General features: G+C 31.6%; 2 protein-coding genes across 2 annotated transcripts; both read right to left on the reverse strand.

The window, feature by feature from the left end:
* Window positions 1-1,871: 1,871 nt before the first annotated feature.
* On the reverse strand, window positions 1,872-2,931 carry LOC108331083 (ethylene-responsive transcription factor ERF017). The gene has a single exon (XM_017565702.2). It carries the CDS (start codon window positions 2,753-2,755, stop codon window positions 2,129-2,131), a length of 627 nt encoding a protein of 208 aa, XP_017421191.1. The 5' UTR covers window positions 2,756-2,931; the 3' UTR covers window positions 1,872-2,128.
* Window positions 2,932-10,481: 7,550 nt separating this feature from the next.
* Window positions 10,482-13,329, reverse strand: LOC108330154 (uncharacterized). The gene is made up of 4 exons (XM_017564665.2): window positions 11,737-13,329; window positions 11,395-11,618; window positions 11,048-11,305; window positions 10,482-10,959 (listed from the first exon to the last, which is right to left on the reverse strand). Exons 1-4 carry the CDS (start codon window positions 13,327-13,329, stop codon window positions 10,482-10,484), a joined length of 2,553 nt encoding a protein of 850 aa, XP_017420154.2.
* Window positions 13,330-15,636: the final 2,307 nt, after the last annotated feature.

A 15,636-nucleotide genomic window follows, 5' to 3' on the forward strand; every position in this document is an offset into this window, starting at 1 on the left:
AAATATATATATATATATATATTATGCTATTTTCTTTATTCATTCGTACTAAATAAAAATAAATTAGTTATTCATTTTAATCTCAACAATTTTTTTTTAAAAAAAAACTTAAATTCTAGATGAAAATGTTAAATAATCTTCAATTCTTTTTTTCATATTTGTAAGTTTATTTGCATATGAACCAACACTTGTGCTAGATAAAATAAAATGGATCCACGCTAGAAGGATATGCTTCCTCCAACTATTTGTGAAGAAAGAATTAGTAAATACAAATAGTGAATCTTTCGAGAATAAAAATAATAAGTGTGTTGACTTTATAAAAGAGATCAATGAGACTTGAGTCTGTCCATCACTTTTAACTTATATATCTCTCAATCTAAAACCTTGAGACAATAATTTATAGATCTTCTTTTTTATGTGGTGTTTTACTTTCTCAATACTTGGACTCACATTTTGATTTCTAATATTTTTCCTTAAGGGTAAGTCCCTTTTACTTTGATAGACTCCTTCTTCAAGAATAACATTTTCAATAACTGAGTATCTCTTTTGTACCACTATTATCTTTAACGAGACAAAGAGTCTTTTTTATACAAAATCCACACTTGTATTCAGTGGAATCATTCTCAACTACAAATATATATTTTGCATCGTTGTTATATTTTAACGAGACCGAAAGTCTTTTCAACACATGATCCACACTTATAATCAATCTCCAACATTAATTATCGGATATGATATTACTGTTGAGTCTATAAAAAGAGAAATTCATTAAAAAAATACATTAATAAAACTTGAGTTGAACCATATAAAAAATTAACATCAATTCTTAAAAAAAATAGATTAATGTTTTTTTTTGTAAATGTTACCGTTTATTTATGTATTCTCTATTTTGAATAAGTCAAGTCCTATATTTATTTGGGATTTATTGTTATGTTTTATGAGTCAGTTTTTCAATTTTATTCAGAGTGGTCATGGATAAGTTTGGTTGCTTTTATGTATGTAGTTAAAGAAGGGATATTTTTCTGTTTTCATTCGTAACTGAAGTTTTCAATGAATAATACATTTATGAGACATGAAACGAGAAAAAGAAAAGTACCTCTATATCTTGTTTCAAATCTCTATTTCAACAAACGAGTGACGGCACGATAGTCCCCAATGCCATGTTTATCATGTTTTCATATATATACACTTGGGTGGATATGTACGTTACTCCCTCTCTTCTCACAATCAACGAATAGTGAAAACAATGCCATGTAGATTTTCCTAAAAAAGTGAACTAAAAGTGGTGAGTCCAATTAAAGAATTTTTGTTTTAAGTTATTAAAAAGAAATAATTTCTTTTATAGAAGCCTTTTCCTTACACGTAATTCTCACTTTTTCAAGAACAATCTGCTTTTTAAAAGTCCCCGCGGAGTGTGCCTCAATACAAAACGTTTTATCCCTTTTCTTTTATAGCGCGTCACATCTATATATATTTTTTTATTTGTTTAATAATTTTCCAAACTCTGCCAGTACACAATTTTTGAGTTTTCTTTATCTTTCTTCATAACGTCTCATGTTCCCTCTTAGCTCTACTTATTCTCTTCCAATGCTTATGACAGAAAACTCCATTTCCCTCCATCTAGTACTTAACAGTTACTCAAAACATTATGAATAAATGCTTTATTTAATTATTTTCACTTATTGTTTTATGTTACTATTAACTTATTATCATTAGAATTTATCCTCTGATAAATCAAATCTAAAAAAGAAAATCTTCATTTTCATAATTGGAGTAGCAACCCTCCACATTACGATAAAAACATTCCTAATTACTCATAATTAATATAATGGGTCCCCTACCACCTGATCATACACGCAAGTGATTGTATCTAGACAAAAGATATTATCCTTAAAAATTCAATATATGCCCCAGAAGTTACATTATCAGCAGACAACTTTACAATTAATTCGTGACAATTAAATGAATTATGTTCCCATCTAAAAAATTCGAAACCTTGACTACTTGGTAAATAAATTTCATCGGTAACTACCAACACATAGGGCTTGGCCTAACAAAAATTGACCAACCCAAACCCGATTCTGGTCCCGGAATTGGATATAATAAAATTATCCAAACCCTGACCCTCTTAGAAGTTCCACAAGAACGGGTCCTGGACTATCATCCCGTCCACGTTCTCTTCTCCGTCATCGAAACTAGGAAGCCCCGGCAAGAAGAAATCGCGGCTGAAATCGTCGAAACTCGGAAAATCGGAGAACTCGGGGGCGAAACTGCCCGAACCGAGATCCGAAAACGGGTCGCGAAATGACCCGTTTTGGAATATGGGGTCGTTCTGAACCGACACGTCGGAGAGAGGAGGAGACGACGACTCCAACCTGAACGACGCCGTTTCCTCGTCCGAAGCTAAAGACTCCACGTGTTGCTGACCGGAACACTCTTTTTGGGGCTCCGAATTGGCGAAACTAGCCGCGGCTATCTGAATCTGAGGGGGGGTCATGGTCCTCCCCCCGGCGATGTTGGGCGGGTCATTCGGGAAGTTAAATTTGGCGCCGCTGCCACGTAAGCAGAACATGGCCGCGTCGAAAGCGCGCGCCGCCTTCTCGGCGCTGTCGTAGGAACCCAACCAAATCCTTTGGCGGCTGTTGGGAAGCCTAATTTCCGACACGTACTTGCCCCACTTCCTCTTCCGTACTCCCCTGTACGACGTATTGGTTCGCTCCTCCGTAGTTTTTTCCACGCTACCAGGCTTCACCATTCCTTACAGTCACTCTTTAAATAAGTAACCAAAAATGTTTTACTCTGATGATTCTTTTTTTTTTTTTTTTGCGATTTTAGAAATGGAAGCTTTGTCTTTGGCTTGTGCTGAGAATCTGTGTCGTATGCGTTTTCTGAGGGTGGAGTTTGTTTGCGGCTCTTTATATATGTGCAGAAGCGAGTGAAGTTGTTTGACTCACTGTGATGTAAGACTTCAAAGGCGCGTGTGGGGCTTAGAAAGTGCATGCTGTTGTACACATGGACATTTGTGACGAGAGCAGTGATGGTTTGCATCTACGCGTCGAGACAGTCCCTGGAGGAAACATCGTGGACCACCACCACGTTCGTTTTTTGTTCCACGTGAATCTAGAACCATAGTGTCTGTGTCTTGTATAATAGTGGGTACCGTACCATAATCTCACTTCATTAGCTTAATAAACTACACATTTGCAGGTAGATTAGCAGCACCATGAATTTAATAATACTCTGTTTAGATTGGGATGTTGAACTTCTAAATTTTCAACTGAAAAATGTGGTGGTGAATAGAAACTAGTGAATACCACTCCCCCAAGTCCCACCTCCAAATCATTGTACGAGGGAAACTTCCAATTACTTTGCTTTTTAACAAGTCAAAATTAACAGTGAAACCATGAAAAAATTAATAATACTTGACTGCGGTTGTAATGGAACGTGAAAAAACACACATAATTATGCATGGACCCAACCTATTAAATATTATTTTATTTATTCTTATCTCACAATAAGGATTAAGAAATTAATATATATAATATGGTAAAATATTAATAATATGGTAAACAGATATTGTTATTCCTTAATAGATAATCAACAAGTCAACCGTGGAGATCAAATAAACTTCAAGTGGATTATGTTGTATCAAAATTACCTGTTTTTTAAGATAATATGAAGAACTTAATTTTTTTTTTCCTTTTGAGTTAGTTTCATAATATCTCTAAACTACCTTCGAGTCTATGTTTATATACTAGAATATAATTAGATTAATCGTCACCTTCTTATTTTTAATGTAATTTTTATTATTTATATTTCGAAAGAATAATTTTGTATATATTATGTAAGTCAAACTTAGTGTCTCACGATGTAATATAAGTTTAAGAGGCTAATATTTATAACACTAAAATATTTATATTTATGCATATATGAGTGTTGGTTTACATGAGTGCTAATATTTATATGAGTGTTATATTTTATAACATTAAACTGTGGCTAATATATTTATATGAGTGTTATATATCCTTGATTTTATTAATTATGCTTAGATTCATTTGATTTGTTAAGTCATATATTTACACCTTCATAAGATATGCGACATATAATAATATGTTGAGGAAAATAGTTTTGACAATAAAAACAATATATTATTTTTGTTATATTACAGCATCATCCCTTACATCAGTACAGGAGTAAACTTCAATCAAACAACGATTACTCCTTTCATTGCCAACGCGTTGGGAGTGGTCGCTGTTACTAAATGCAGATAAAGTGCACATTAAATACGCAAGATCTCCACACGAGTTCCTTTCCAAAAAAAAATTAAGTATAAAATTAACTCTTGCAAAAATTAATTTACAAATTTTGTTTAATATTTTATATATTAATTATTTAAATTAACCAAAAGTTACTACTTTTTTATAATTTTTATCTTCTATTTTTTTTTCCTGAAAAATTTGTTCATTGTATGTCCATGATAATCCTTGTTCTAAACCCAGGTCAAAATTATGACTTTTCATTGTCGTGTCAACTAGGGCTACCCTTTCTTTTTCCTTTTTCATATTCTTATTTTATTTTTTTCGAAATGTACGTATCGTTATCATTATAGGCACACTTAACCATATCATTATTTTGTGTCTTCATGTATAGTGTGCATGCTATTTATTATTATAAGGATATGACACCTACGAAGAGAGAGAATGAATTGACTTTAAGGATAAATTGCAATAACAGATAAAAAAGAATTATAACAAAATTAAGAGGTTTCAAAACAAAAGATTAAGAAGTTATGCGTATTTATTTATAGATAAGAAGTAATTTTTAACTAATGATACGGTTTTAAAATGATATTGAATACGTGTGAATTGGAAAATTTTGACTTTGGTTAAATGAGATGTAAATAGTTAAAACTTTGATTTTTTTTTAAAGTTGTTATATGATTGTTCACTTATTGGTTAATATATTTTAAAAAATGGTGGTTTTGTGTTTTATGTATTTTTTGTGGTAATAATATTAAATCTTTCTTTCGTTATTATGTTGGGTGCAACTTGACTTTATAAGCCAATTTTGTGAGATTAAATTAAATTTAAAGTCCATTTTTAAACATAATACTTTAACTAAGGATGACAACGGGTCGGATTGGACATGGACAGTGCTTACTTGACCCGCCACAAAAACATTCACCCATTACCGTTTGTTACATGTGCAGATACCTATTTAAAAAATATCTGTGAATATTTTAAAATTTGTGGGTGCTCAAGGATACCCGTGGATATTGAAAAAACAAGATATTTAATAAATTTTTAAAATAATATTACAATATATATATATATATATATATATATAATATAAATTAACATTTAATTTTAATTAAATTTAATCTAATAAAATATAAAATAATTTTAATTAAATTTACATAATAAAATATAATTTTAATTTTAATTTTAATTTTAATTTTTTTTTGTGGGTAAAAAAATACTCGCAGGTAACGGATAATATAAATATGCACCCGATCTGTTTATAAACGGGTATTAATATATATGTTGCCCGTTACTTGTGAGTAATAAATATCCGTGAATACTAACTATTTGTCGTAGATTTTATATGTAGATACCCGCAAGCACATGTATTTTTGTCATCTCTAACTAGTGATTGTTTAAGTCAATCCTAACAAAATTTGTTGTTTGTTGCCCATATTGTATGTTTAGTTCTATGCAAGGATGTATATACTTCAGCGTATGTTGGAAGTCTCATTTCAACTAATGATACAATTTTAGAGTATATAAGTGGATGTAAATCTCACCTTATAAGCCAGTTTTGTAGGGTTGAGTTAGACTTCAAATTTATTGTTTAACACAAACTATGGAAGATAGGGGTGGCAATTTCCATTTGTCATTAGCTTAAGGTAAATATTGATTGTGAAACTAGAAGTTGTCCTGATTTAGCTTCATGTGCTAGAATTTTTAAAGAAAGTGAGCATAAATATGTGAGTAGTTTTTCAGCTTTTTTTAAACTTCTATTTAAGTCAAATTTGTGGGGTTATTTATGCATTGAAGCTTGCTTGGAGGGAGAATTTTTACAGGTTTTGGTTGGAGAGTGATTCTTCTTTAGTGTGTTATAATTTTTTGCATTATCGATTGGTTTTTTGGAGTCTTAGAGTGAGGTGTCACTACTTGCATTAAACATATACAGTTCAAAGTTTCTCATATTTTTCGTGAAAGAAATCATTTTGCTCATAATTAACTAATTTAACTTTGATTCATAAAAACAATAAAAGTGATTTAATTTTTTGTCTTCATGTATTTATTTATATATTTTTTTCATAATATGTATAGTTGTCCATGTTTCTTAAAGTGTAATTTTTATCATGGTGTGATTCCCCTATTTTTTTGTATTTTTTATTTTATTTTTTTATTTTTTAATAAAATTTAATGCGATGAGAAATGATTGATGGTTTTTGGAGTGTTAATATAGCTTAAGATATAATGTACATCTCACTAATTCAAATAATTAAATAAAAATAATAATAAGATGAAATGTTTTATTTTAATATGTGAATTACAAGTTAATAAAATATGTTTTTAATTTATTAGATGTTAAATATCGAGGTGGGGTAGGATTCTCAATCACATTCTCGTGTGAAATCAACATGGAGAAATTATTGGAGTATGGTGGTTGGTATTTAGCACCAGTTAGTAATTACAAATATAATAAATTCAGTTATAAAAAATAGAAATAAAAAGTAAGGAGAATATCTCCCTCACACATGTTAAGATGTGATGACAAAATACAAGAATATGACGGGAAAAGAAATTGGTCAACGTATCATTTAACCTTCTTTTTTTTCTCGGGCACACTGTTTTATAGAACTTACTAATCATGTTTAAGATATAACTTTAAAATATAAATAATATTTTTAAAAATAATTGTACAAACAATGATAATTAGAACAATAATTAACATAGAAAGTGATGTCGAAATGAGAATCATAATATTGATAAACATCTAATAACCATTGATTGTTTCTTCTTAATGTACAAGATCGCGACAGTTTTGTAATATGTGTGTTGGCTTTGCAAGCCAATAAAAAAAAAAGAAAGAAAAAGGAATGTCACATAGAGTGACTTATATTATTAGTATTTCAAACATATCCTCTTATGATCCATTGTCAACCTAGGCAGCCATAAAAATAATTGGAAATCTCTTCTCTTGTTCTTATATCTTTCATAAAAAAAATTATATAGTTTCAATTAAATTTTAATTTTTTTATAAAGAATTATCCTAATGAATGCTTAAAATTTTTATATATTTTTAATTAAATTTATAATAATTAATTTTGCTTATCGACTAAGATGATATAGTGATCATCTTATCTTATCATTACTTATATGTATCTCAATATAAACTAAATTTTAAATTTCTTATATATTTAAATATTTTTAATTAAATCTATAAGAAATTATAAAATAGCTAAACTAGGAGTAGTCTTAAAAGTTTGTTTTTGAAAGTAGTTTATGAGGAATACGGTAAAACCTAGGTAAAACCTAGGTGATATAATATTTAGTTGTTTTTCTTAATATCTAGATCGGTTAATAATGTAAATCTATTAAATTTGGATGTTACAAAATTATTATTAATTCTTTTTATTAAATGCTAAAAAAAATCGTACTTTTCTATTTTGTTATTTCATTCTTTTCACGTAAAAAGAATAAAAAAATAAAAACATAATTCAAAATTTAAGTTATTAACAAAATTAAGTATTTTAATTAGATTTCTAGTTACAAAATTTATTTTACTGAATATCCAAAAAAATATGTTTTTTTATTAATGAGTAAAACTGAATCCAATATATCAAAATTTGTTGGATATTTAAAACTTAATTATAGTAATGTTTTTCATCATATGAAAACATAGAAACAAATACAAATTAAAAGTTGTCATATCAGAAAGAAAGAAAATTTAATTAAAAACTATAAATTTTAACAGTTAATAAAATATAAATATCTAACAATAACTTAATTAAAATAACTAAATTTTAAAGAAAAATAAAATTTGATTAATTTAATTATATGTCATTGAAATAGAAGAGTGTACCTGAAAACAAAGAGTCTCAATTTGGTTCCTCTGTTGTATGCTGACTTTGGAAAGAATTAAAAAGGTAACCCTAATTGACCCAACTATGAAGAAATCTCAACGCGTTGGCTTTGAATTGAATAAACCTTATTTCATCATCGCAAGTTAACCGCACGTGAATATCAAAACTTAATATATATATATATATATATATATATATATATATATATATATATATATATATATATATATATATATATATATATATATATATATAATGCTCCGTATACACATTCATAACTCAAATATAGGTTAATTTATTTAACGGTTTCTAACTAATAAACCATATAAAAATACTTAAAAAATAAGTAGTTTACATTTGCGTAAAGATAATTAAAAAACAATTGGAAAAATTATCTAAAACAACATAAATATTTATTTGCCTATCTAAAACAGCCATTCACCAAAATAGTAACTTATCTAAAACAATTTAAGATATTTTTTTGGTTTAATGTCTCAATAGGTCTCTATTTTTGTCCCAAATTTGAAATAGGTCCTGTTATATTTGAAGTCTTAATTAGATCCTTATTTTTGTTAATTTGATGCAAATAAATTCTTTCCGTCAATTTCACAAAACGGCGTTAAGGAGTGCGTGACGTAGCGTGTGTGAAATCAATTTTTTAATACTCAGAAATTTTGATTGAATTAAATATAGTATAATTCATGCTGAAAGTAATTAAACAGAGGGCAAATTTGGAAAAAGTGAATGTTTTTTTTGTGAAACATCTCTGGCAGGGAGAAATCAAAATCAACTTGGGGATTTTTCTATTCTAGGGCTCGTGTGGTGTCAGAGTTGGGAAAGAGTGGATGCCCGAGGGAGAATCAAATGCAGAATTCACGTTCAACATGTTCTTCGACTTCCAATGGCTGGCGGAATGGAGAGGCGAAGGTCGTTTTTCGTGGTGCGTCACCCCTTTGTCTGTGTGGAGAGAAAACAGTGGCGAGAACAGCTGGAACGGCTAAGAACAGAGGGAAACAATTTTGGGGGTGCCCTAAGTATAAGGTAACCGAAACGTGGATGAGTTGTTTGTTTTACTTCAAAGTCGTATTCATTGGGTTTTAATTTTTTTTTACAGAACGGGCATGAAAACGGTGGTTGCAATTTCTTCAAATGGTGCTGTGATGATGGTAATGAAAGATGTTATACGAATCTGAAGTGGGAAGGAAATCATGAGTGTTTGTCAAAGACAGAAGAAATGGGTGGGGTAGCGAATATGGTGATTGATTTGAAAAATTCTGTTAAGGTTGTGGAAAAATGGATGAAGTTGTTGATAGGGGCTGTTTGTTGTATTTGTGTGGTTAATATTATTGTAATTTCAATATGGATGACAAATCCATAATGTATTCTGCATTTTCTTTGTCATAGGATGCAGTAGGTGATGAAAACGGGATGAACAATGTATTGAACTAGCAAAAATGAATGAAATCATGTTCTATTTTCGTTTTTCTTGTTATTGCAATACCAACCTAGAACCAGTGAGAAAGGGGGAAGAAGATAAATGGCAGAGAGAAGATATTGGAAATAGAATCAAACCTCCTTTGCCGCGAATTAGAATGGAGAGAACAAGAGGAACGTTCGGTTATTGCCTCGGTTCATAGCAGAAGCGAAACCGAACGGTCTTATTGCCTCTGTCCCAGACGACCGAGGCATATTAGTGGACAAAATAACTTCGAACGTTCGGTTACTGCCTCGGTTAATAGCAGAAGTGAAACCGAACGTTAGTGTCAGAGAGGCCGTTCAGTCTCTTTAGTCACAGTGGCAGCAGAGGGATTAGTAGGTCGTTCGGTCAACTACTGCCTCAGTTCTGCAAACAAACGAGGTCGTTCGATCTGTTCAGTGTGTACGTTAGTGGCAAAGAGGTCGTTCAGTCTGTTCAGTTTGTACGTTAGTGGCAGGGATGACAGGACTAAAGGCCTCGGTTCTATAAACAAGCGATGTCGTTCAGTTTGTACAGTATGTACAAGACTAAATGCTTCGGTTAGGCACTCAAGTCGAGGTCGTTCGGTCTCTTAAACAGGACTAAATGCCTCGGTTAGGCGTTCATCGAGACCGTTCGGTAAGCTACTGCTTCGGTCACTTAAAAAACTGAGGTCGTTCGGTCTTTAGGTATCGGTTTCTTTATAACCGAGGTCGTTCGGTTTATACGCTTTTTTTCTAGTGCATAAAACTTAAGTGTATCAGTATCTGGAATATGCAGAAGTCACAGCAGCAAGCTTAATAGCATTAAAAGAGTACATTAAAAGAGTAGTATTTCATAAGTGTAGTATTACATTAAAAGAGTACATTAAAACAGTACATCCAAAAGCTTCTACGGTGCAGCTACTTGGTCATTACAGACGTCAGATAATTAGGATGATGGCATTACAGGTTGTGATGAAGGAGTAACTTTGGGGCAACGACTCCTGTTATGCCCAAGCTCCCTACATAGGCCACATCTCTTACGCAAACCAGCCTTCGTCATTCGAGATTCATCTTTTTTGAGCTCCCACTGTTCCATTCTTCTTTTCCTTTTAGGTCTTCCAGGCATAACTTTTTTGTAAGGAGGCATAACATCCGGATATGGTTGTATCTCCCACATGTTGTTGTCGTTGATGGGAAATACGATTGATGCATATGTTTCTTCATAGGTGGACTTCATAAAGCAAGTTGGAATGAATTGTTGTCCATCAATATTCAGAAACTTCATTGCGGCTAAGGAGTGGCAACATGGGATTCCCGTGATGCTCCATCTCCTGCAGGAGCATGACAAGTCGTCTATGTTCACAACATATTTGTCTCCAATGTGGGAGACGTGTCTAACTTCAAACAATTTATTTCCTGACCAGCTGTGAACAAATTTTAACAATAATGAACAAAGTTTACATACAACTGAAAAAAGTACAATACAATTCAGAAATAGAGAAGATAGTTTACCTAGGAATCCAGTTCTTGGTTGATTGGGATTCCTTTTCAAATCTGTTCAGGATTTTTGGACAAATTGGTCCTCTAAAGGACTGTATCTTAGTCCTGTTTGTTGCCCATCTTTGCATGATGTACACCCTGATTTCTTCCAGCATTGTAACGATTGGTTTAGTCCGGGTATGAAGCAATACACTGTTAAATGCCTCACTCATATTGTTCACCAATGTGTCACATTTTGGTCTTGGATTGAATCTGGACTTTGACCAGTACCTACACCATAAAATATAGACTTTTACAGTGGCTATATATGCAACAGTAAGTTATAGTTGTAATAAAAAAGTTATAGTTCAAGAATAAACCTTGGAGGGATGGCCATCAAATGCTTGAATGCGTCTTCATTGACATCTTTAATGTTTCTCATTTCCCTCTCCCAATTTTGTGGATGAGTGGCAGTAGCTACCCTCCACATCAGTTTTTTTAGATTTTTACCTGGAAATTTCTTCCTAAAGTTTGAATATAAGTGTCTCACGCAGAACCTCTGATCAACACCAGGGAGTAGCTCTTGTATTGCTGGTAGTAGACCCTGTGGGCAACATTAAATATGATTAAATATAAGTAATGTATTAATGTTACAAAGAACCAAGAGTAAGTATCATTGTTACCTTTTGTTGGTCTGAAACAAATGTTATTGCTGAACATACTTCTTGACCACCAAGATCATCAATCAAAAGATTCAAAAACCACAACCATGAATCTTTGTTTTCCCCTTCTACCACCGCATATACAATGGGCAACATTTGATCATTTCCATCTCTCCCAACAACCGTTAACAACTCACCCCCATACTTCCCTTTCAAAAAGGCCTCATCTAGTCCAATTATTGGCCTACAAGAAAGAAAACTGTCTTTGCATGCCTTCAGACAACAGTAAAATCTTTTGAAAATTATCTTATCATCATTATTGTCAACAACCACTTTAATTGTAGATCCGGGATTTCTTGCCAACAACTCATGTGCATAATCATATATCCTCTTATATTGTTCTTTAAAGGACCCATCAATGTGCTCAGAAGCAATAGCTTTGGCTCTATAAGCCATATCCCTAGATATACCTATGTTCCACTTCCTTTGAACTTTTTCCCGAATATCTCCACCCTTCATTTTGGGATTTTCCCTTATTGTTTTCTCCAACTTTGAGCTCAACCACTTGGCATCAAGCAACTTGAGATTGAACTCCCTGCTACATGTGTGAATGTCATTTATAGTTCTCAGTTGCCATGATTTCTCAGCCTCCATATAAGCACAATATATGGTCCAGGGGCATTCTCCTTTTGCACCAAAGCACTTCATCCTCAATCTATTTTTGTCATTTTTGACAAACTTTATATTCCTACCATTTTCCAACGCATACCCTTTTAAAGCATCTACAATATCTTGCTTTTTTGTAAAAAAAGTCCCTACTTCCCATGTAAAGTCCACCATACTTTTTGGCATACAAAAAGTACTAAACCTCCCATAACCTTCAATGTCATTAACCTCATCATCACTATTTGTTGCAGTAAGTAATTCCTCAGATTTCCACTCCTCATCCGACAAATCTCTCTCATCATGATCATCACTTTCAACACTCACATCATCATTGTCTTGAAGACTTTCTACTTCTACTTCCACTTCCACATTACCATCTATATCACCATCTACATCACATTGAACACTCACATCCACAAGTCCCTCTAAGCACTCATTATTTTCATGTTCATCACGTTCATTAGTAGATGTACTCCAACTAGAAACATGACCTTGGTCCTCCACAACTCCTTCAACACAATTAACATCTTCATCCTCAACTTCACCCTCAACTTCACCATCAACTTCACCATCACCGTGTTCTTCACCCTCAACTTCATCGTCTTCTTGTACTTCACCATCATCATGAACTTGTCCTTCATCATTAGTAACATACTCAACCATATTTATCACTTCAGGCTCCGAAACAACATGTATAACGTATAAATGAACCTCGTCATTAAGCCTACCTAAGTTAGCCATATGCATGGCACCAGTGTCATCCCTCAATTCTTCCAACCTATTTTCCAAAACTGAACCCCCTCCTACACAGTACCATAATTCTTTAAAGTTATCATATCCAAAACTTTTCACTACACTAACAACCACAAAATAACTCCAGACATCAGGGTTAAAGGACAAAGTTGGTGTCTCTCCTTCATACTTCAACGTACCATCAGTAATCAACTTCCCCCCATGGTGGAAAACACAGTCAAAAACGTCGCCCATTATACGCACAACACAGTATCAATATATCTACACGCACAACACAGTATGACGAAAAAAAATAATATATTAAAACGCACTCACAAAGACTCATATAACTTTAAACATACATGGGGGACCACCAAAACGCAATGAAGAACGCAGACCAAACCATAGGGGACCACAATCCAATATTATACTTTCCCAACTATAAAAAGCAAGACAATAAACCATAAAAACTTACCTTCCTTCGGATTAACCTCCACTCCAGTCAACACCTGCTTCAGCGTCGCGCTTCCAAGGACACAAGGTCCCACACTTCACCTCGTGCTTCAACCTTTTCCACACGCACATGCACCGGTAATTCACCCACCAACACTCGCGCATCCACTCGAACAATAACGTCTTTCTGATTCCTATCCCACTCGCGCATCCACTCTTTCCCAACTCTGACACCACACGAGCCCTAGAATAGAAAAATCCCCAAGTTGATTTTGATTTCTCCCTTCCAGAGATGTTTCACCAAAAAAAACATTCACTTTTTCCAAATTTTCCCTATTGAGACATTAAACCTATTTTTTTTAACCTTCTCAACTTCTGTCTGTTTTTACCTATTTACGTGTATTTAATGCTATTTCTTTATTGCCTAAACACCTTGTATATATATTTTCCTCGCATGATTTTTTTTTTCAAAATTTTTCTAGCCCTATTGCTGAAAGCAATTATAGTAAGAAAAACGAGTGGAGATAATATATATACATATATGTATAAATGTATATGTATATATAAATGCCAAATTTTATTAATTTGTTTAGTATTTTGACATACGTAATCAAACAAGAAGATAATACAACATGTTATGTAAAATTTGCTACTTGTTGCTTACTCATAATTTATATATTAGTTGTAAATTATCTATTGAATGGTTTTAATGTAATTTAATATTATTAAGTTTCCATGAATGTTTTTAGTTATTTTAAAAAGTTATTGACGAATATATAATAACTTAAGTATCGTATAACTTTTAATTAAAATTTAAAATTTCTTTATAATTGATATTATAAATATTTTTTTTAAAGAATAAACATTAAAATTAAATTTTGAGATTAGAAAAATGGGTATTTGCACTTCAGTTTCTTTTTCATTGTGAAAAAATCCTATAAATTAAATTAGTTTTTAAAAATATTTTATTTTATAAATACATTTTTTTTATTTGATGAGATAACTACTTTTTAATAAAAAAAGAAATTTAAAAAATTTTCAGTCAACTTTTAGTTCAGAAAAACTTTTAAGCTAAAAGAAAAAAAAATTAAAACAACTTTAACTTATCTTTTTTAAGTTCTTATGTTTTTTAACCTTTCTAAGTAAAAAATTTGAGCCAAGCATAAAGACTTTCAACTGCTTTTAATTGGTTCTTAATGTATTATTATCTGAACATTAATATTTTTAAGTTAATATTTTTAATTGGTTCTTAATGTATTATTAACTGCTTCAAGTTAATATTTTTATTTCTAGTATTCATTAGGTATTCATTAGGTTTTCAAAGCAAATTATATAATTAATATTATCATTTTTCAATAAATCTAATTATTCCAAAAAAAAAATTGAAAGTTAACTAAAAGTAAAATTAATTTATAGTATATAAGTAGATATATACGTCAACTGAATATTTTGAAAGTTCTACGTCAACTGATAATTTTGTTTCAAATTGTAACATCTCGTAATCTCACACATTTAAGATAACATCCCTTAATCTTACACTTGATAATTCATAGTTGATATATATATATATATATATATATATATATATATATATATATATATATATATATATATATATATATATATATATATATATACATGTGTGTACTCGAATTCTTCTAATTTATTCTTCTATCTCTTTCTTCATTGGCACTGAATCAGACGACATTCCTCCATCTGCTCCCGTATAACAAATTATACGATCATCGCACATACACAAACACAAACAAGTAGGGTGAGATAACATTGAACCAATCATTTATAAAACATACATAATTACTTTTATACACTCAACAAACCTCATATAATAATTATATCAGACACCCTCATACCATCATACAACAATCGCATCATAGATACTCATCCATTACTTTGATACACTCAACAAACCTCATATAATAATTATGTCAGACACCCTCATACCATCATACAACAATCGCATCATAGATACTCATCCCACAATACCACAATTACTAATAGACACTCATCCCACAATACTTAATAGACACTCGTTCCACAATACTCAATAGACACTCATTCCACAATACCCAATGGACACTCATTCCACAA

The sequence above is a fragment of the Vigna angularis genome, chromosome 4, assembly GCF_016808095.1.
Source record: "Vigna angularis cultivar LongXiaoDou No.4 chromosome 4, ASM1680809v1, whole genome shotgun sequence".
In the NCBI taxonomy this organism is placed as follows: domain Eukaryota; kingdom Viridiplantae; phylum Streptophyta; class Magnoliopsida; order Fabales; family Fabaceae; genus Vigna; species Vigna angularis.

Excerpts from the sequence above, each read along its gene's own strand:
- LOC108331083 (XM_017565702.2), bottom strand. The coding sequence starts at position 2,755 with ATGGTGAAGCCTGGTAGCGTGGAAAAAACTACGGAGGAGCGAACCAAT.
- LOC108330154 (XM_017564665.2), bottom strand. The coding sequence starts at position 13,329 with ATGGGCGACGTTTTTGACTGTGTTTTCCACCATGGGGGGAAGTTGATT. Across the intron at positions 11,619-11,736 it reads ATGATCTTGGTGGTCAAGAA|GGTCTACTACCAGCAATACA; the intron begins GTATGTTCAGCA and ends TGTTGCCCACAG. Across the intron at positions 11,306-11,394 it reads TTGATGGCCATCCCTCCAAG|GTACTGGTCAAAGTCCAGAT; the intron begins GTTTATTCTTGA and ends TTTATGGTGTAG.